The 21,586-nt window shown below is 42.7% G+C and overlaps 1 protein-coding gene across 3 annotated transcripts in view; it reads left to right on the top strand.

Annotated features, from left to right (window-relative positions):
* prelid3a (PRELI domain containing 3A) overlaps positions 1-21,586 on the top strand; it is a 61,251-nt gene that overhangs the window by 36,457 nt on the left and 3,208 nt on the right. For all 3 annotated transcript variants that reach the window (XM_062464728.1, XM_062464726.1, XM_062464729.1), the window contains exons 3-5: positions 20,965-21,054; positions 21,184-21,254; positions 21,382-21,484. In XM_062464728.1, the coding sequence (XP_062320712.1) occupies positions 20,965-21,054; positions 21,184-21,254; positions 21,382-21,484 (264 nt within the window). The remainder of the gene's footprint in view (positions 1-20,964; positions 21,055-21,183; positions 21,255-21,381; positions 21,485-21,586) is intronic.

Here is a 21,586-nt window from a genome sequence, read left to right as displayed (position 1 = left end):
CCAATTGGTTCACCTCCACCAGACCAGAGTTGACATCTAGGGGTATGGAATCTGGTGATGCAAAAGTTTTAAGTCATGCTTTTGCTTCAAAACATAGCCTTTAGGTTGCCATGGCTCATCCAATTATTGTCACTGTTTTAAACGGTCATTCATTACTTTACCATCATTTCCCAGGGACACAGTGCTAGGCCGTGTGACGGTGGTAGGATAATCTGTACAGAAATGAAAATGGAATGTAGTTTATGTACATAGTTATAGCATATTGATATAAAAGGAGTAGCATTGCACATATGTGATCGTTCGAAAGCAGGGCCCCACATCGTAGCGTCGCACATGTGTGATTCTGAACATTCCAACCGACTGTTTTCCGATAGACAAAAACTATATGACAAACGCTATAGTATGGCTTCAAAATTTACAATTAGTAGGCTAACAAGTAACACTAGCAGGTAGTAGCATTGCTACGAGTATTATGCTAGGTTGCTAGGTAACGGAAGCTAATTAAAGCAACCTAGCTGCCGTTTTGGAAAAATAACTGGTGGAAGCGTCGGAAATATTTAAAACTCACGCATCTAAAAGGTTAAAACGAATAAACTTATCCAAAAAAAGATGTCATGTACAAATTGGAAAAATTAGTGACATGATACTTTTATAGACGCCATTGCTGTGATTAAAACGTGATCAGCCACGCTAGCTCCACAGTCTTTGAAAATTCCGGGCTAAATAAACTATTTTGGGACAAGGTTTTTTAACAGTTCTGAACGTTTATTTTCACTGATTCTTTTGTGGGTGATTTGTGAGAAGCTAAACTTTGAAAACATGTAGGCCTATGCATTTTCAGTATTTCAACATAACTTTCTGGAGGGTTTAACCTCTACTGTACTGTAGCTATCGAAATCCTAACGTAAACAATGTGAATCTGATAGCACATAAACAGGCTAAATGGCCTACATTTCAAACATATACGTATAAGTATGCCCCATCAAATTTCTTAAAATATGTTTATATATTTCTGTAAAGAAACTCACCTTTGAAGTAGCTAATTTCCAGTTGAAATCCAATGCGTACAAGACGGTGTTGAACCCCTGCAAAATCTCTTCTGAAACCCCAATTTGAGCGATGCGTTGAAATGGGCATGCGCAAAGTTGTTGCTCAGGGGCAGACTGAGGGGCAGGTTTGCTAAGGAAGAATTGTAATATTCTGTGATGACTTGTCTTTGGAAATGAAACTCTTAAGAGTCGCTTACCTTTTGGTCACATTTAACAATTTTGTATCACAAAAATTATTGGAGCACAAATTTGCATTGTGTGTCATACAGCTTTGGTGTGCTATACAAAGAATGTTTGCTTAATCATGTTACACATCACACATTGATTGCTTTTGTACATGTTTATAGTAAAGAATGAAAGACTAAATTATATTCCAGATTCAGTCTTATTTATTAAAGCTATGTTTCTGCATATGAGAAAATTGATGACCAATGACATGCTGGGGCTGAGCTGCACATGAATTACATGCATTGTCTACATTTATACGTGCTGGGTGCAACATTTAATATTGTGTGTGATTGAAATTCATGTAGACTATGGGTACATTGCAAAAGTGTCAGAACTGAGAGCAGTCCAGTGTGATCTCTCCATCTCTGGATAAACCACTATATGCACTCGAGATCCGTTGTCCTGCGACCAAAGAGCGACTTAGCCGCAACTTAACCCATGGTACCAAAATTAATGTATCCAGCCGACCAAGGTACAACGTCTCGGCAACGTTGTCCACGGGACCAAAAAATAACGTAACTAGCCGACCAAGGTACGACGTCGCGGCAACGTTGTCCACGGGTCTAAAAATAAGGTAATTAGCCGACTAATGTACAACATCGCGGCAACGTTGTCCATGGGACCAAAAAATAACGTAACCAGCCGACCAAGTTACAACGTCGCGGCAACGTTGTCCAGGGGACCAAAAAATAACGTAACCAGCCGACCAAGGTACGACGTCGCGGCAACGTTGTCCAGGGGACCAACAAATAACGTAACCAGCCGACCAAGGTACGACGTCGCGGCAACGTTGCCCACGGGTCTAAAAATAACGTAACCAGCCGACCAAGGTACAACGTCGCGGCAACGTTGTCCAGGGGACCAAAAAATAACGTAACCAGCCGACCAAGGTACAACGTCGCGGCAACGTTGTCCAGGGGACCAAAAAATTACGTAACCAGCCGACCAAGGTACAACGTCGCGGCAACGTTGTCCAGGGGACCAACAAATAACGTAACCAGCCGACCAAGGTACAACGTCGTGCCAACGTTGTCCATGGGACCAACTGGCAACATTCCCTTTATAACGTAGCTACGACGTTGCCACGACGTTGCCAGAAGGTAACGTCGCGGGTTACCAACTGAGCACTTACTGGCAACGTTGCCGCAACGTCATGTGTTAGCTGGGCTGTTTTCCGTAAGCATTCGAGCTGTGCGTTTACCTAACAGCAGCAGCTGCCGTTGGCCTCTATCACCAGATTCATCACAAATTCACACAACATTCAACATTATTGGCGAATTTCAAGTCGCATTTCATATTTGCTGCTGTAGGCTAAGAAAATAAAACAGTTGCAAGCTGGCATGAAGTGGGATTCGATCGCACTAGAGAAAAAACACATGATTGTTGGTCCATTGCTATACAATGTGAGCTATTCAGGCTCATGGATGAAAGGAGCTTTTAGTCACAAATTTATTGGCATTTAGGCAACATTTTCAGTTTTTTTTTGTTCATCGAAAACAACTGGTTATTGTGGGCACACCAGAAAATACCAGAATGTGTAGGCTAATCGCGTATTGTCTTGAGGCAATAGCCAAATTTCCCAGGATACCACAGCCCCTTATGAAACTACATCTTACAAATTACTTAAATCGTCACTGTGAACCCAGACAATAGGTTACGATCAAAATACGCAAAACCCTAAGATTCTTGTTGTGGCTTTCTACACTTGCCGTCTTGCACACAAACACCGTGCTTGATAAGTCTCAAACCATTTAAGACTTTGTGGTCAATGTCTGTTCTGTAGAGCACTATCCGCCCAACCTCTACAAAATCTACAATGTGCCAAAATAATATATCCTGACAAGCCATGCTGATCAATTTGATCAATAAGGGCCAGCATGTGATCGCTGACACAAATAATGTCTTCCATCATCTATCAAATCTAGGTGTCCCTATCTGCCTTCGATCTTGTGCAGCTGCATTGGTCTGAAGATAACCACGCCCCTCTCGTTTGCATGTGAGACTGGAAATAAATACAGCACAGAAATAAATGTGGTGCTCGGAAATATGTGGCGTTAGGAAATAAAAGTCTCAAAAAATAAATAAATGTGGCATTAGGAAATAAAAGTCCCATGAAATAAATAAATGTTGTTTTTTCAAAAACGTCATTTTGAAATAAATAAATGTATTTATTTATTTATTGATGTAGGTAAATGGATTCAGCTATATAATTATATGATGCTATATTTATATATTTATTGCCATCTTTTTGAATTTCAGGGTTTATTTCATAGCCATATTTATGTATTTATCTATTTATTTACCGATCTATTTATTTATTTAATTGTGACTAACTCAGCGTTCCATACATTTCTGCATATGAGAAAATTGATGACCAATGACATGCTGGGGCTGAGTTGCACGTGAATTACATGCATTGTCTACATTTATATGTGCTAGGATGCAACATTTAATATTGTGTGTGATTGAAATTCATGTAGACTAGGCTACATTACAAAAGTGTCAGAACTCAGAGAAGTCCAGTGTGATCTCTCCAGCTCTGGATAAACCACTGATAATGCACTCAAAATCCGTTGTCCTACGACCAAAGAGCGACGTAACGGCAACCTAACCCATGGTACCAAAATTAACGTAGCCGACCAGGGTACGACGTCGCGGCAACGTTGTCCTGGGACCGAAATTTACGTATCCAACTGATCAAGGTACGACGTCGCGGCAACGTCCACGGCACCAACTGGCAACATTCACTTTCTAACGTTGCTACAACGTTGCGGCAACATTGTCCACAGGACCAAAAATAAAGTATCCAGCCAACCAAGGTATGACGTCGCGGCAACGTTGTCCCCGGCACCAACTGGCAGCATTCACTTTCTAACGTTGCTACGACATCGTGGCAAAATAAGGTATCCAGTTGACCAAGGTACGACGTCGCGGCAACGTTGTCCATGGCACCAACTGGCAACATCCACTTTATAACGTTGCTACGACGTCGCGGCAACGTTGCCAGAAGGCAATGTCACAGGTGACTAAATGAGCACTTACTGGCAACATTGCCCAACGTCATGTGTTAGCTGGGAAGCCAGAGACGAAACGTCAGCTGCTTTGTTTTCGGGCTGTTCCTTAGATGGTTTGTTGTCAAGTGAATGTCCTTATGTAAAAATAACCCATATGTACCATCACTGAAACAAAACATGCGCTGGATCCAGTATATCCAAGCACCAGCTGCAGCTGCGTCTCTAGAAATGTTCCATACTAGCCTACTTCAGCACATCTCTCATGGACCTGCCTGGTTACTTGGTTGGGTTCCAACTGTCACCGCTCGTGAACCCTGTTGTTTAGTGAAGATGTTGAGAGAATACAGCGAAACTTTTTGATCCCGCATCCTTCATTTACAATAATACTGTTTGTGTAGATAGCTGTACTGTTTAACTGTTTGACCTTAAAGTGTTACCGAACTATGAGTGGGTCTCGCGTGATTAACTTCACGTGATTGGTTAAAATAGGTGCGTTCGACATGGACTGAATTCATGCAGTGCCGCAGCCGGCTACAGGCGGCTGACTTGAAACAGTGAATTCTGGTTAGACTTTTTGTCCGACTTGAGACAGCGCCGAGGCTAGGTCACTGTGACGTAGCCATCAAAGTACCGTGAGATCGATTCGAGAACTGCCGGCTGTGTAGACATTTTCTCAATAGCAACTGCACGGGTTCTAATGACGACACAGCTATTTGATGATTTGAGCTATTTGACTCACACACGACAACTATGACGTGTGTTTTGTATTTATTCTGACACCTTCAGTTTCGTCAATGCTCAAATCCAGACCAAACAGTTTAATTGAATTAAAAATGTGTTTAAGAAAGGCTTTTAGTCCGCCTCTTCACTAACGGAAAGATTAAGTTTAATTATAAATAAAGTAAAGTAAGCAAACAGCGCTTGATCGGCCATGACTGACGTCAACGCAGCAAACCACGAGAAGCAGGAATGTCCGACTTTAAGGAGGCGTTTTTAACCCCTCCCCGACTGCAAGCGGCAACTCTCGACGGTCGTTTCATGCAGTCGATGTCGAACGCACCGATAGTTAGCTAGAACCAGAGAATGTCTAATATGGGGAGAACTGCCACTCTCGGGAAACTTCCGGGTTCTGAACCGGTTGCAGTTCCACTCTAGTTCCATGTGAGGGCGCTAACGGTCGAGTGCAGAATGAATGGAGGTCTATGGAGCTATACCCCTCAAAATCCACTTTTCTCAGGATAGTAATTTGAATTCTGAATTCGAAAGGGGACGCAAAAAAAATATACACTGCCGGGTGATTTTTTTTAAAAGTCGCCTTTCTGTTCTAAGAAGCCTTTGAAAATGTCATTGACGTCATACACATTGTACGGCCAGAGATACTGCTTCATGGCAAGCTCTGGTCACTTCCATTTTTCTCTCGAGGCATCGACAACACAGCTGACAAGGGAGGCTCTCCCTGTCAAAACACATGCTAGAAAGAGTTTTGGTTTGCTAATGTTGTTGCTAATGATGCTAATGCTCTGACATTCTGGTTCTGCTTCGGATGCCATCAAGCGGGATCTCTGGTCGTAGTCAGTCCTTCACTAACCAATCAGCATTCATTAGCAGAATGCTAGCGTGTTATGGGCAACAACGACATACCCTGTAAGAAATCGAAAGAACATAAGTACTCGTTCATTCAACTTTCGACCTGTAATTCATGTTGAACATGCAAACACTACAATCAAATCTGAGATTTCTCAACGACAATCAGGTGAAAGAGACCAATTTAGACTTTCTGAGATGGGCATCACTGGCACTGCACTTCAGTGGATCTCATCCTACCTGTCGGGAAGATCTTACCAGGTCTCCTGGGGAGGCAAAGTGTCAGGCACACGTCAGCTCTCCACTGGTGTCCCACAGGGCTCCGTCCTTGGACCCCTCCTCTTCTCCCTGTACACCACCTCGCTTGGACCAATCATCACCTCCCATGGCTTCTCCTACCACTGCTACGCTGACGACACGCAGCTGTACCTGTCGTTCCCCTCGACCGATCCGGGGATCTCCGCCTGGATGACCGAGCACCACCTCCAGCTGAACAAAACAGAACTCCTCATCATCCCGGCCAAACCCTCCATCTCCCAAGATCTCTCAATCACCCTGGGATCTGCGACGGTGACACCGTCATCCTCTGCCAGGAACCTCGGGGTGACCATGGATGACCAGCTCTCCCTCACAGCAAACAGTGCTGCGGTCTCCCGGTCAAGTAGATTCACCCTCTAAAACATCTGGAAGATCACGAGATACCTGTCTGAGCATTCCACCCAGCTGCTAGTCCAAGCACCTGTCCTCTCAAAGTTGGACTACTGCAACTCGCTGCTCGCCGGTCTCCCAGCATGCGCAACCCGCCCTCTCCAGAGGATTCAGAACACAGCGGCCCGTCTGGTCTTCAATTTACCCAGACGCTCCCATGTTATCCCGCTCCTCATCTCCCTCCACTGGCTTCCCATCACGGCCCGTATCAGATTCAAGACTCTGGTACTGACCTTCCGAGCGGTGAACAGGACTGCACCCGACTACATCAAGTCTCTCCTCCAGCCTTACACCCCCACCCGCCACCTGCGGTCTTCTTCTGACAACCGTCTGGTGGTCCCACCGCTCAAGAGCGCCCAGTCCCAACACAAGCTCTTCTCCTGTCTGGCACCCCAATTTTGGAATCGACTCCCCACCTCCATCAGGGACACTGACTGTCTCCCCACCTTCAAGAAAAGACTCAAGACACACTTGTTCCGGGAGTACAACGGCACTTAGGAATGCTTGGCTGGGCCTGATGTTAGTTTCCTCCAGGATCACAATGACTCTTATTGAGAGACTTGTTGCTCTTGTTGGTTAGTTGTAACGGTTTCAAATTCTTGTACTCGCTGTGAAATATTTTACTGTTGATTGTTTTTTCTACAGGTACACTCTTGTGGGGAGTTTCATGTTGTTCAATTGTAACTTGTTTAACTGCATGCTCTTATGGTTCTTCCCTTTGGCACTTATTTGGTTTTTCACAATGTATGCTTCATGTTTTGGTTGTTGGGGCTATCTCGTTGTTATGATCAGTGACCTATGCACTTTTGTAAAGCTCTCTCGTGGAAATTGCTTTGGATAAAAGTGTCTTCTAAATGCATAAATGTAAATGTTTAGCTCCATAGACTCCTATTCACTTTGCACTCAACCGCGATCACTCCCAATGGAACTCTGGTGGAACTGAAACAAAATTCGGTACAATGGGGCTTAAAGATCCTTTAAAGTAGACCTGAAAACGAGTTTTAAGTTCGACACACCATAGAATAATGTGTTATTAACTACCCATCCAAATTCGAATGAAAAAATAACACCGACAAGTAGTCCTATGTTAAATTAGGCTTTGAAATTGTGAAAAAATCAGCAGTCTTCTCTGCTTGAGACTGGGGGGGCGTGTCGCCTGAAGGTGCTGAAGCTCCGCCCCTCGCTGCCTAGTGCCTACCTCCGACCCAGATAATAGACACTGTGTCAAGCCGAACAAAACCATATATAACTAGAGAGGGTACAATTTCTGGTGAAATTGTAGGGTGTGCTTGCTTGCGTCGGTTGCACAGGGGGGTCCGTTTTTTAATGACATTTTTACAACTGATATTTCTGTATATTTTATATAAAAATGCATACTTATTATTTATAAAGATTACATAGATTTAAAAGCATCTTTTTTTTGCTGCTCATTTACCACTCAAAATACGAGTGAAGTGTAGAATGAAATAGATGTCTTCTCATTTATCATCATCTCATCGTGATCCAAGATGGCGCCGATGATGGCTGCCTCGGTCGTTAGGTGCGCTCTTTTTTGTCTTGTTTTGTCTGTTAATTCAGTGTTCTGCTAAGATTTCCGGGGTTCTCTAACTAGAGAAGTACTTCTAAACATCAGGACTACAACTCCTGTGGATTTATTTCCCACTTTTCTGCTTCCAGCGGCAGAATTAGTGGGAATTATAGTCAAAGCCGCCCTCGGCTTTGTCCTAGCAGCGAAGCGCCGTAGGAGAGGCAAGCGAGCCGGTGCTCTGGTGCGACTCCGTCGGCGTGGGGAACGCACAGCGTTACCGGGGATATTTCTCTCCAACTTGCGTTCACTGAGCAACAAACTGGATGAACTTCAGCTACTGGTGTGGAAAAACAGAGACTTTCATTCATCTTCCGTTTTGTGCTTTACGGAGACATGGCTGAGTGAACTGATCCCAGACTCTGCGCTACAGCTAGCAGGTTTCAAACTGCTGAGAGCGGATCGTGACCCTGTGCTCTCTGGCAAAACGAAAGGCGGTGGTATTTGTTTTTACATTAACAGTGGCTGGTGTGAAGATGTGACAGTGATTCTGCAGCACTGTTCTCCTGATCTGGAATCATTTTTTATTAACTGTAGATCTTTTTACTCGCCACGAGAGTTTGCATCATTCATTCTGGTCGGCGTCTACATGCCTCCGCAGGCTAGCGTCAACGAGGCTAAACGTGTGCTCGCCAGCCAGATACTGAGTGTGGAGCATGAAAATCCGGATTCCTTGGTTATTGTGCTAGGCGACTTTAACAAAGGCAATCTCACTCAAGAACTCCCAAAATATAGACAATTCATCAAATGCCCTACCAGAGAAGGAAACATCTTGGATCACTCCTACTCTACAATCAGCAAAGCATACCATGCGGTCCCCCGAGCAGCACTGGGTCACTCTGACCACGCCATGGTCCACCTGATTCCTGCATACAGGCAGAAGCTAAAGCGCTGTAAGCCTGCTGTGAGGACATCAAAACAGTGGACCAGTGAAGCTATGGAGGATCTGCGGGCGTGCTTGGACTGCACTGACTGGGACATGTTCACGACTGCTACCAATAGTCTGGATGAGCTCACAGAGGCTGTGACATCATACATCAGCTTCTGTGACGGACTGCTGTATACCAACACGCACCAGGGTAAGCTACAACAACGACAAACCCTGGTTTACAGCTAAACTCAGAAGGTTGAGGTCAGAGAAAGAGGCTGCGTTTAGGAGTGGGGACAAAGAAAGTTTCAAGGTGTCGAAGAACAGGTTTAGCAAGGCGGTGAGGGAGGCTAAACGACTGTACTCAGAGAGACTAAAACACCAATTCTCTGCAAACGACTCTGCTTCTGTCTGGAGAGGGTTTAGGCAGATTACCAACTACAAGCCCAGAGCCTCCCACTCCACTAACGACTCCCGCCTGGCCAACGACCTGAATGAGTTCTACTGCAGATTTGAAAGACAATTGGACAGTCCTGAACTACCCCTTCCCACCCAGGAGGCCTCCCACCTCCCCCCCTCTACAGTGACGACTCTCTCCATTCAGGAGGGTGAAGTTAACAGACTTTTCAAGAGGCAGAATCCCCGCAAAGCAGCTGGGCCGGACTCTGTCTCTCCAGCCACCCTCAAGCGCTGCGCTGACCAGCTGTCTCCGGTGTTTACCTACATCTTTAACACCTCCCTTGAGACATGCCATGTGCCAGCCTGTCTCAAGTCCTCCACCATCATCCCTGTGCCCAAAAAGCCAAGGCCAACAGGACATAATGACTACAGACCCGTCGCCCTGACCTCTGTGGTAATGAAGTCTTTCGAGCGCCTGGTGCTGGCACACCTTAAATCCATCACTGACCCTCTACTGGACCCCCTGCAGTTTGCCTACAGAGCCAACAGGTCTGTGGACGATGCAGTTAACATGGCCCTCCACTTCACCCTACAGCACCTGGACTCCCCAGCATCCTATGCCAGGATCCTGTTTGTGGACTTCAGCTCTGCCTTCAATACCATCATCCCCGCCCTGCTTCAGGACAAGCTCTCCCAGCTGAACGTGCCTGATTCCACCTGCAGGTGGATCACAGACTTCCTGTCTGACAGGAAGCAGTGCGTTAAGCTGGGAACACAAGTCTCTGACTCCCGGTCCATCAGCACCGGATCACCTCAGGGCTGCGTCCTTTCTCCTCTGCTCTTCTCCCTGTACACCAACAGTTGCACCTCCAGTCACCCGTCCGTCAAACTCCTGAAGTTTGCGGACGACACCACCCTTATTGGGCTCATCTCTGGTGGAGACGAGTCTGATTATAGGTGGGAAGCGGCCAACCTGGTGACCTGGTGCAGCCAGAACAACTTAGAGCTCAATGCTCTTAAGACAGTGGAGATGGTTGTGGACTTCAGGAGGAACACAGCCCCACTCACCCCCATCACCCTGTGTGACTCCCCAGTCAACACTGTGGAGTCCTTCCGCTTCCTGGGCACTATCCTCTCCCAGGACCTCAAGTGGGAACTGAACATCAGCTCCCTCATCAAGAAAGCACAACAGAGGATGTACTTCCTTCGGCAGCTGAAGAAGTTCAACCTGCCAAAGACAATGATGGTGCACTTCTACTCAGCCATCATTGAGTCCATCCTCACCTCCTCCATCACCGTCTGGTACGCTGCTGCCACTGCCAAGGACAAGAGCAGACTGCAGCGTATCATCCGCAATGCTGAGAAGGTGATTGGCTGCAATCTGCCTACCCTTGAGGACCTGCACACCTCGAGGACCCTGAGGCGAGCGAGGAAGATTGTGGCCGACTCCTCCCACCCTGGACACTCCCTGTTTCAGTCACTCCCCTCCGGCAGAAGGCTGCGGCCCATCAGGACCAATACCTCACGCCACAAAAACAGTTTCTTCCCTTCCGCTGTTGGCCTCTTCAACAAGGCCAAGGGACCACACTGACTCTAATGACTTCTTGCTTAAAACACACTGCTTTGCACTGCATTACAAAATGGTATCTTGTACATTTGTATTTTTTGTAATATTTGTATTTTTGTATTTTTATATTGTAATTTACGGCAACTTATATTTTATTGTATATTTAATTATATTCTAATCCCACTTAGTACTGCTAGTTTATGTACCCTTAGTATAGATAGTCCACATATTTAAATTTTAGGTATATGTTTATTGTATGCACCTTCCTGCCAAAGCAAATTCCTTGTCTGTGCAAACTTTCATGGCGAATAAATCCCATTCTGATTCTGATTCTGATTTCCCCTGCAAGAGGCAGCCTCATAGTTGAATCAAAACGAATACATTTGGCAGACCGGTGTAAAAATTGACCTAATCTCTATGATATAAACGTCCTTTTAAGTTTTTCCCTTCTCGTGATATTTTCAGGCATTTAGCCTACTCATATTGCATTCATTCATGAATAAAGAACCCCCTTTGAAGATTATTATACGACGTTACCTGGCAGTAGAAGATGGAATCGCGATTCAAACAGTACCATCTGCTAACTGAAAATATGCCCCCAAAAACGTAAATAAGCTTGACATTTATTTAGTGGAAAATTGCTTTCATAAAAAGATCACTGGTAGCAATCATTGTCAGTAACAACGCAAAGTGCGATATAGCCCTGTGTGGAGAAGCTGTCCCGGTAAATTGTACTACTACAGTACAGTACTAGACTACTGCTGTGTTCGTCTTGGTAGCGATTGCGTTGGTTGAATTGGATTTAACGTTCCGTTGTACGGTTTAGGCTGAAATTAATTATTTTCATGAACAGATTGACAAAGTTTAGGCTGTGGCAATGAAGTTCAGGTTAGTAGTCAGATAGTTTCACCTATTGAAAGACTTTTGATTTAAGTAAGGGGAGTGCCGAACATGTTCTGTCGCCGTTTGACTTCCTAAACAGCTCTGTAGATGTTTTTGTAGTGTGTCTCGCGTAGGCTACAGCATTGCAGTGAGCAACACTGGTTTGAAACCACAGGTAATGATAATTTCACCAACAAATCGTTTACTTGTAATGTAATGTCATATAAAATCCTACAACGAAAATGTATTTGTGAGGAATGTTTATTTTAACGATTGAAAACAGATGCATCATGGACCACTGTAGTATGTGTTGCCCGGGCAACAGAGGCTAATGTCTTGCTAATGCTTCAGTGAAATGGTAGACTACCGTTTCCAAAGTAGATGTGGGCCTACTTCCTTAATAATATCAGCTAATATTGTACATTACATTTCACAATTGTGTTTTACATCACAAAGTAAAATGAGTAAATAGTTATCACCCTGGCCTCTTTGCTTGTGGCGTTTCTGCAGCTGCCTTGCAGTAAAGCTATAGTTAGCCTAGCTATCCCCCAAGTTAACAGATGCTAAACGAATGTTCTGCTACAGGTAGTCACGCGTGTTTTCACAATTGTGTTTCACATCACAAAGTAAAATTAGTAAATAGTTATCACCCTGGCCTCTTTGCTTGTGGCGTTTCTGCAGCTGCCTTGCAGTAAAGCTATAGTTAGCCTAGCTATCCCCCAAGTTAACAGATGCGAAACGAATGTTCTGCTACAGGTAGTCACGCGTGTTTTCGTGACGTAGTGACGTTAGTAACGTCAGTGACTGTGGTTAGCAAATTAGCCACCGTTAGCTTCACTTTTCGTCACAAAAACTTAACTTGAGCCTAAACCATGCAACGGAACGTAAATAAAAATACAAGCAACTCAATCGCTACCAAGACAAAACTTTTGACACCTAGGTTGTCTATGTAGGAGAAATATTGACGAAGATTTAGGGGGGCAAAAAGAAATAAAAATAATAATATATGTGAGAGAACAAAGGTTGTGCCCTTGCCGAAGGCAAAGCACACCCAACTAGAGAGGGTACAATTTCTGGGGAAATTGTAGGGTGTGCTTGCTTGCGTCGGTTGCACAGGGGTCCGTTTTTGAATGACATTTTTACAACTGATTTCTGTATATTTTATATGAAAATGCATACTTATTATTTATAAAGATTAAATAGATTTAAAAGCATTTTTTTTTTTGCTGCTCATTTACAATTGAAAATACGAGTGAAGTGTAGAATGAAATAGATGTCTTCTCATTTCCCCTGCAAGAGGCAGCCTCATCGTTGAATCAAAACGAATAAATTTGGCAGACCGGTGTAAAAATGGACCTAATCTCTATGACTTAAACGTCATTTTAAGTTTTTCCCTTCTCGTGATATTTTCAGGCATGTAGCCTACTCATTGCATTCATTGATTAATAAAGAACCCCCTTTGAAGATTACTCTACGACGTTACCCGGCAGTAGAAGATGGAATCGCGATTCAAACAGTACCATCTGCTAACTGAAAATATGCCCCCCAAAACGTAAATAAGATTGACATTTATTTAGTGGAAAATCGCTCATTCATAAAAAGCTCACTGGTAGCGATCATTGTCAGTAACAACGCAAAATGCGATATAGCCCTGTGTGGAGAAGCTGCCCCGGTAAATTGTACTACTACGGTACAGTACTAGTAGACTACTGCTGTGTTCGTCTTGGTAGCGATTGCGTTGGTTGAATTGGATTTAACGTTCCGTTGTACGCTTTAGGCTGAAATTAATTATTTTCATGAACAGATTGACAACGTTTAGGCTGTGGCAATGAAGTTCAGGTTAGTAGTTAGATAGACTTTTGATTTAAGTAAGGGGAGTGCCGAACATGTTCTGTCGCCGTTTGACTTCCTAAACAGCTGTGTAGCTTGTAGTGTCTCGCGTAGCTTGTAGTGTCTCGCGTAGGCTACAGCGTTGCAGTGATACACTGGATTGAAACCACAGGTAATGATAATTTCACCCATAAATCGTTTACTTGTAATCTAATGTCATAATAAATCCTACAACGAAAATGTATATGTGAGGAATGTTTATTTTAACGATTGAAAACAGATACATCATAGACCACTGTAGTATGTGTTGCCCGGGCAACACAGGCTAATGTCATGATGCTAATACTTCAGTGAAATAGTAGACTACTGTTTCCAAAAGTAGATGTACTTCCTTAATAATATCAGCTTATATTGTACATTACACATCATAATTGTGTGTCATATCACAAAGTAAAATGAGTAAATAGTTATCACCCTGGCCTCTTTGCTTGTGGCGTTTCTGCAGCTGCCTTGCAGTAAAGCTATAGTTAGCCTAGCTATCCCCCAAGTTAACAGATGCGAAACGAATGTTCTGCCAAAGGTAGTCACGCGTGTTTTCGTGACGTTAGTGATGTAGTGACGTTAGTAACGTCAGTGACTGTGGCTAGCAAATTAGCTGCCTTGCAGTAAAGCTATAGTTAGCCTAGCTATCCCCCAAGTTAACAGATGCAAAACGAATGTTCTGCCAAAGGTAGTCACGCGTGTTTTCGTGACGTTAGAGACGTAGTGACGTTAGTAACGTCAGTGACTGTGGCTAGCAAATTAGCCACCGTTAGCTTCACTTTTCGCCACAAAAACTTAACTTGAGCCTAAACCATGCAACGGAACGTAAATCCCAATAGAAGCAACTCAATCGCTACCAAGACGAAACTTTTGACACCTAAGTTGTCTATGTAGGCCAAATATTGACTGAGTTTTAGGGGGGCAAAAAGAAAAAAAGAAAATAATAATAATATATATGTGAGAGAACAAAGGTTGTGCCCTTGCCGAACGCAAAGCACACCCAACTAGAGAGGGTACAATTTCTGGGTTAATTGTAGGGTGTGCTTGCTTGCGTCGGTTGCACAGGGGTCCGTTTTTTAATGACATTTTTACAACTGATATTTCTGTATATTTTATATAAAAATGCATAGGGCCTACTTATTATTTATAAAGATTACATAGATTTAAAAGCATCTTTTTTTTGCTGCTCATTTACAACTCAAAATACGAGTGAAGTGTAGAATGAAATATGATGTCTTCTCATTTCCCCTGCAAGAGGCAGCCTCATAGCTGAATCAACGAATAAATTTGGCAGACCGGTGTAAAAATTGACCTAATCTCTATGACTTAAACGTCCTTTTAAGTTTTCCCTTCTCGTGATATTTTCAGGCATTTAGCCTACTCATATTGCATTCATTCATTAATAAAGAACCCCCTTTGAAGATTATTCTACGACGTTACCGTCAGTAGAAGATGGAATCGCGATTCAAACATTACCATCTGCTAACTGAAAAATGCCCCCAAAAACGTAAATAAGCTTGACATTTATTTAGTGGAAAATCGCTCATTCATAAAAAGCTCACCGGTAGCGATCATTGTCAGTAACAACGCAAAATGCGATATAGCCCTGTGTGGAGAAGCTGCCCCGGTAAATTCTACTACGGTACAGTACTAGACTACTGCTGTGTTGGTCTTGGTAGCGATTGCGTTGGTTGAATTCGATATAACGTTCCGTTGTACGGTTTAGGCTGAAATTAATTATTTTCATGAACAGATTGACAAAGTTTAGGCTGTGGCAATGAAGTTCAGGTTAGTGGTCAGAGACTTTTGATTTAAGTAAGGGGAGTGCCGAACATGTTCTGTCGCCGTTTGATTTCCTAAACAGCTGTGTACTGTAGATGTTTTTGTAGTGTCTCGCGTAAGCTACAGCGTTGCAGTGAGCAACACTGGTTTGAAACCAAAGGTAATGATAATTTCACCAACAAATCGTTTACTGTAATGTAATGTCATAATAAATCCTACAACGAAAATGTATTTGTGAGGAATGTTTATTTTAACGATTGAAAACAGATGCATCATAGACCACTGTAGTATGTGTTGCCCGGGCAACAGAGGCTAATGTCATGCTAATGCTTCAGTGAAATAGTAGACTACCGTTTCCGAAAGTAGATGTGGGCCTACTTCCTTAATAATATCAGCTAATATTGTACATTACATTTCACAATTGTGTTTCACATCACAAAGTAAAATGAGTAAATAGTTATCACCCTGGCCTCTTTGCTTGTGGCGTTTCTGCAGCTGCCTTGCAGTAAAGCTATAGTTAGCCTAGCTATCCCCCAAGTTAACAGATGCGAAACGAATGTTTCACGCGTGTTTTCGTGACGTTAGTAACGTCATTGACTGTGGCTAGCAAATTAGCCACCGTTAGCTTCACTTTTCACCACAAAAACGCAATTTCTACTTAAACCATGCAACGGAACGTAAATAAAAATACAACCAACGCAATCGCTAACAAGACGAACCTTTTGACACCGCCGTTGTGTATGTAGTCCAAATATTGACTGATCCTTAGGGGGGCGAAAATAAACAATAAATATAGCTGCAAGCAGCGATGCGGGTTCCTCCGCAAAATGGCAAAATATTATAAACATGTACACTGTAGAAGATCGAGACTTGGACAACAAGAGAGCAAAACTACTTCATGTTTGGCCAACAATAATAGGCTGAACGGGGATTTGAACTCATGAGCATAAGGTTACTAGTCAGTCTCTCTAGCCTCTCTGCTACACACCAACTGCTGAGATTTTATGATTAGTAAGGGCTGATTATTAACTTTTTATAGGATACTGAAACTCTTCTTGAGTTGATCTCCTTCTAGACTCTTAGTCAATGCACAACAAACAATAGTCATGTGGGCAACTGGGCTAGGGCAGCACTCATATTCAGCTCCTTGCGAGAATAGCCTGTGACAGTACAGCAGCCGACTCTCTGGTCCCGTTAAACTACACAACATGCACAATCAGGGTGACCAACAAGATTATATTAACTAACAAACAATAACATTACAAACATCTAACTGAACGAACACAACAACTGAAATCCCTTGCACGGCTGTTGTAACCAACTATTTTCCACAAGTCTTTGCGTTTTTTGATATGCCGCACTGCATGCTGGGTACCCAAGGGTGCTGACGCTGATTATCTAGCTGTGCTCCGACTGCGTGATATGAGTATTAGTTTTTGGTCAGCTTTGGGACAAAGGTTAAGAAACGGTTGACATTTCAAGGTGAAATTGCGCATGGTATTTCAGAATGATGTCTGCCTGTTTAACTAAACAAGTAATCAAAATTATGACAGGCCAAAAGACTGTGCCTCGAAACGAACCTGTGGCCTTATGCTTTGCAGTACAACGCTTCAACCCATTGAGCTACCCGCAAGGCTGAGAAATTCTGATCAGTTTCTGTCCCCCGAAAAAAAGATGTATATCCTGTAGCATGGCTTGTTCGATTCGGCCAAAGCTTAAACAGCTGTAATTCAATGATATTTTGACATATCAAGGTGAAATTGTGCATGGTACTTTAGAACGATGTCATCCTGTTTAACTAAACATGTATTCAAATTAAGATAGACTCAGTGTTGCTGGATTTGAACCTACGACCTTGTACTTTGCAGGTCACCGTTCCAGCTCGTTGAGCTATTCTCAGTGTTGAGTATTGGCATGTTCAGTTACTCTACAATGGCGAGCATTGTCAGATTTGGTCCAAGTTCAAACAGCTGTAATTCAGTCATATTTTGACATATCAAGGTGAAATTGTTAATGGTACTTCATGGGCGTGTCACCTTAAAGCCTATTAGGTTTGAAAACCCATCATTCAAAATGAACTTTGATTTAGTGACACAAACATATTGAGGTAATGTGGAGATTTACATAAATACACCCCTTTCAGCTATTTAGTATTTTATTCAATTGCTATAAGTAACGTTTTTAAATACGTCAATGATACATATCTGTACAAAATCTCAAGTTAATTAGACCTTTGGTTCAAGAGAAGGGGAATTTTGAAGTTTTTCCAAAATTATCACTCTACAGGGAAATCGATCAGGCGGACCTTATGGGTCCTTGAGGCTTTTTTGTTCGCCATGAGAAATAAGGCATGCACACCAAGTTTCAGAAGAATTTGAGCAATGGGGTGGAAATGCTATCACTTTGAAAATCGGACATTTGGGCGTCGCCTGTGGCAACGGAACGTAAATCCCAATACAAGCAACTCAATCGCTACCAAGACGAAACTTTTGACACCTACGTTGTCTATGTAGGCCAAATATTGACTGAGTTTTAGGGGGGCAAAAAGAAATAAAAATAATAATAATAATAATAATATATATGTGAGAGAACAAAGGTTGTGCTCTCGCCGAAGGCTTGAGCACACCCAAATATATATGTGAGAGAACAAAGGTTGTGCCCTTGCCGAAGGCAAAGCACACCCAATAATATATATGTGAGAGAACAAAGGTTGTGCCCTTGCCGAAGGCAAAGCACACCCAATTAGAATTTATTTGTTCAATGAGTGAAACATACAGATGCATATAAATGAAATGTTCCCCTGAGCTGTAACAGTAAAAATAGACACCAGAGACAGCAGACAGTGAGCTCTCCAACTAGGCTACTTCTGTCATATGAATATTTTTGTTTAGGTGCTTGCAGTTGTTCCTTTTCCAATGTGGACTGCCAGAAGTTGGAGGAGGCCATTCTGATTACGCTGAAACGTGCTCCCCACCGCAGATCAACTAACCAGGTATATACATTTACATGTATTCATTTAGTAGACGCTTTTATCCAAAGCGACTTCCAAGAGAGAGCTTTCATTGTGATAAGCAACCAAGTGCCAATCGGAAGAAACATAAGAGCAAGTAGTTAAACAAGTTACAAATTAAACAACATGAACCTCAAAAGTGCAAGAGTGTACCTGTAGTAAAGCAAGCAACAATAATATAATTTACAGCGGGTACAAGTAGTTAACTCAGTTACAATTAGTGTCATTGTGTTTCTGGAGGAAATAAACTAATAGTATACAGTACACATATTATATACACTCATCCATACATATGTATGGATCAGTCAATTGAAGGGGGTGGAGTGGTGCAAATGTATAGCAACGTTGTAATGCATTTTGCTATTGTCATGCCCTCTGCCCCCTAGTGGCGGTTTGTTGTGTTTGTTTCCCGGTTGTGGGTGTGGCCATGGTCTCCAGTTCCAATTATCCACTCACTGCCTCACTGCCTCAGTCTCCACACCTGTCCCCCATCAACTCATCAGCCCTGCAGTTTATCAACCCTGGTTTTCACGTCATTCATCGCCGGATAATAGTTTCGTCTACCCTTGGTAGTATACTCCCGGTTACAAAGAGAGATTGTAAGACCTAGTATTTTTTGTGTGAAACCATTTAGTGATGAATTTTTTTTTTGCCTGTGCCTCCAGGATCACCAACCTTGCCTCCCAGCCAAACCCTGCACAGCCTACCCTGCCGTCCTGTGTTTTCCGTCACCATCATTCCCCTCTGCACTTACCCCAACATTAAACCCCTCTGAACCATCTCTCAATTTTTTATCGTCTGTGTTGTGCACTTGGGTCCACCACCACCACCCCGTAACAGCTATTGCCATGCGACCGATTTAGTTTCGATTGTGTTAATTTTGATGCAACAGTTGATTGATGTTGATTAAGCAGAATATGGAAATCCGTTATTGCAAATTGCGTTATTTACCAAATTTAAGTAGGCTATAAGAGTCAATAAGATAACATTCATGTTAACATACTATTGCATTACATTATAATTCTCACTAGGTAAAAGCATTTCAAATTGCTCTGTTGTCTAACTGTAGCTAATTGTTGCAGGTGTTGATCCGGACAAACTGGTGGAGGACGAGGACGAAGTGGAGGAGGGGGAGGGGTTGACACAATCAAAATATAAGAAAATTAATTCAGGTTTTAAAATCCATTTCAATAAAGTGTTTGTTTACACTTTAAATCGTGTTTTTTCTTTTTCAAGCATATACATAATAAGTTACAATACACAATACTTAGCAGCAGCCTGTTATACTTTAAGTTGATTTATTTTAAATAAAGAAGTTAAATTAAATTGTTGAGTTTAATTGAACACATTCAGTTTAGTTTTGCACTATAGGCTACAATTTACTAGGTAATATGCATTATATACTTTGTTTACAAAAAATATCCATTAAATGCATAAATGTGACTATAAATTAAGGTTGAGAAATTGATCCTGCATTTGGTATGTGAAAATCCCCAGCATAACCTCTGCTACCAAATCTGGGGAGGTCCCCTGAACGTCCCCTAAATGTTATGAGGACGTTACATGGACGTCCCGGTGACATTTGTCTGCGACGTCCCTAGGACCTTTAGGGAACCCTACAAAAAGACGTAATGGGGACGTTCCCTTGCGACGTTCTGATAACTTTCGGCGAGCGACGGGGCGCGCGAGCGACGGGGCGCGAGAGCGACGAGACGCGCGAGCAGTTCGATTGCCTTGTTTTCTGTTTACATTTTCTAACTGGACGCTGAACTTTTTGTCGGACGCCTGTTTTTATGTATTTTTTGTCACTCGCATTGAAAGCTCTGTAGCACATGAAGTCATAGTAACGTGGTTATTGTACATGTACTTGTACAGAAGTGAATTTGACGGATTCAGTGTGGACAGAGAGCGTCCGATGCTACGCGACAGTCGTACGCTTGCATCCAGTTAGGACACGGTGTAACGTGTGCTGATGTTGTGACGTTAGGCTAGCACTAAGGTCCCTTGGTGCACACAAGGCACTTTTTGCCACAAAAACATTGTAGGCTCCTAAACCGTGCAACGGAACGTAAATAAAAATACAAGCAACACAATCGCTACCAAGACGAACCTTTTGACACCGACATTGTCTATGTAGTCCAAATATTGAGGGATCCTTAGGGGTGGGAAAAGAAATAAAAAATATAATATATATGTGAGAGTGGGGGGGGGGCCTAACCCTAACCCACATCTTTTGATATTTGAAAGCAGCTAAATAGTACACTGAATTTTTTAATTAAATGTTTCAAATTGATACAAGTAGGGAGAGGTCAATAGGATTTACATTAATAACTTCTTAGTCTCTTGTGTTTATAATGAATACACTGTGTTCCTGTTCATGAATGCTTCTAAGTCATCATCTTTATTTCCTCCACAGATACTGGGGACCAGCCAGACTCTCACGTATGTGAAAGAACATTCTATAGTTGACCCAGAGGGAAAAAAAATGGAGCTTTACTCAACTAATGTGAGTTAGTGACACAAATGACCGCTTTATATAGCAACTTTGTATTATAATTGACTTGAAGTATACATTGGAATATTCATGCATTAATTGTTTTAAAGTTACTATCCAAATATGAATCCTTTTTTTCAGATAACTCTGACAAATCTGGTTTCTGTTGATGAGAGACTAGTTTACAGACCTCACCCAGACAATCCTGAAGTGTAAGTATGGCTTTGTTACAAAAATATAACAGAAAGTGTAAATAAGATATTTTTAAACCACATATAACTAACCAATCTCCCTGTCACTCGCACATACTAAATACTGTACCTGTCTTTCTGTCTGCAGAACCATATTGACCCAGGAGGCCATTATTACAGTGAAGGGTGTCAGTCTAAGCAGCTATCTGGAGGGCATGATGGCCATGAGGATGTCAGCCAACGCAAGAAAAGTGAACACCGTTTCTTTATATTGCACAGAGAGCATGTTCTCTTAGTATGTTCTCTTTAGAACATGCAACAATAAATTGGATGCAACACAAATTCATTTATCC

This window comes from Osmerus eperlanus, chromosome 7, assembly GCF_963692335.1.
Source record: "Osmerus eperlanus chromosome 7, fOsmEpe2.1, whole genome shotgun sequence".
Classification (NCBI taxonomy): Eukaryota; Metazoa; Chordata; class Actinopteri; order Osmeriformes; family Osmeridae; genus Osmerus; species Osmerus eperlanus.
The sequence above is the reverse complement of the archived record's forward strand: the minus strand, read 5'-3'. Positions and strand labels throughout refer to the sequence as shown.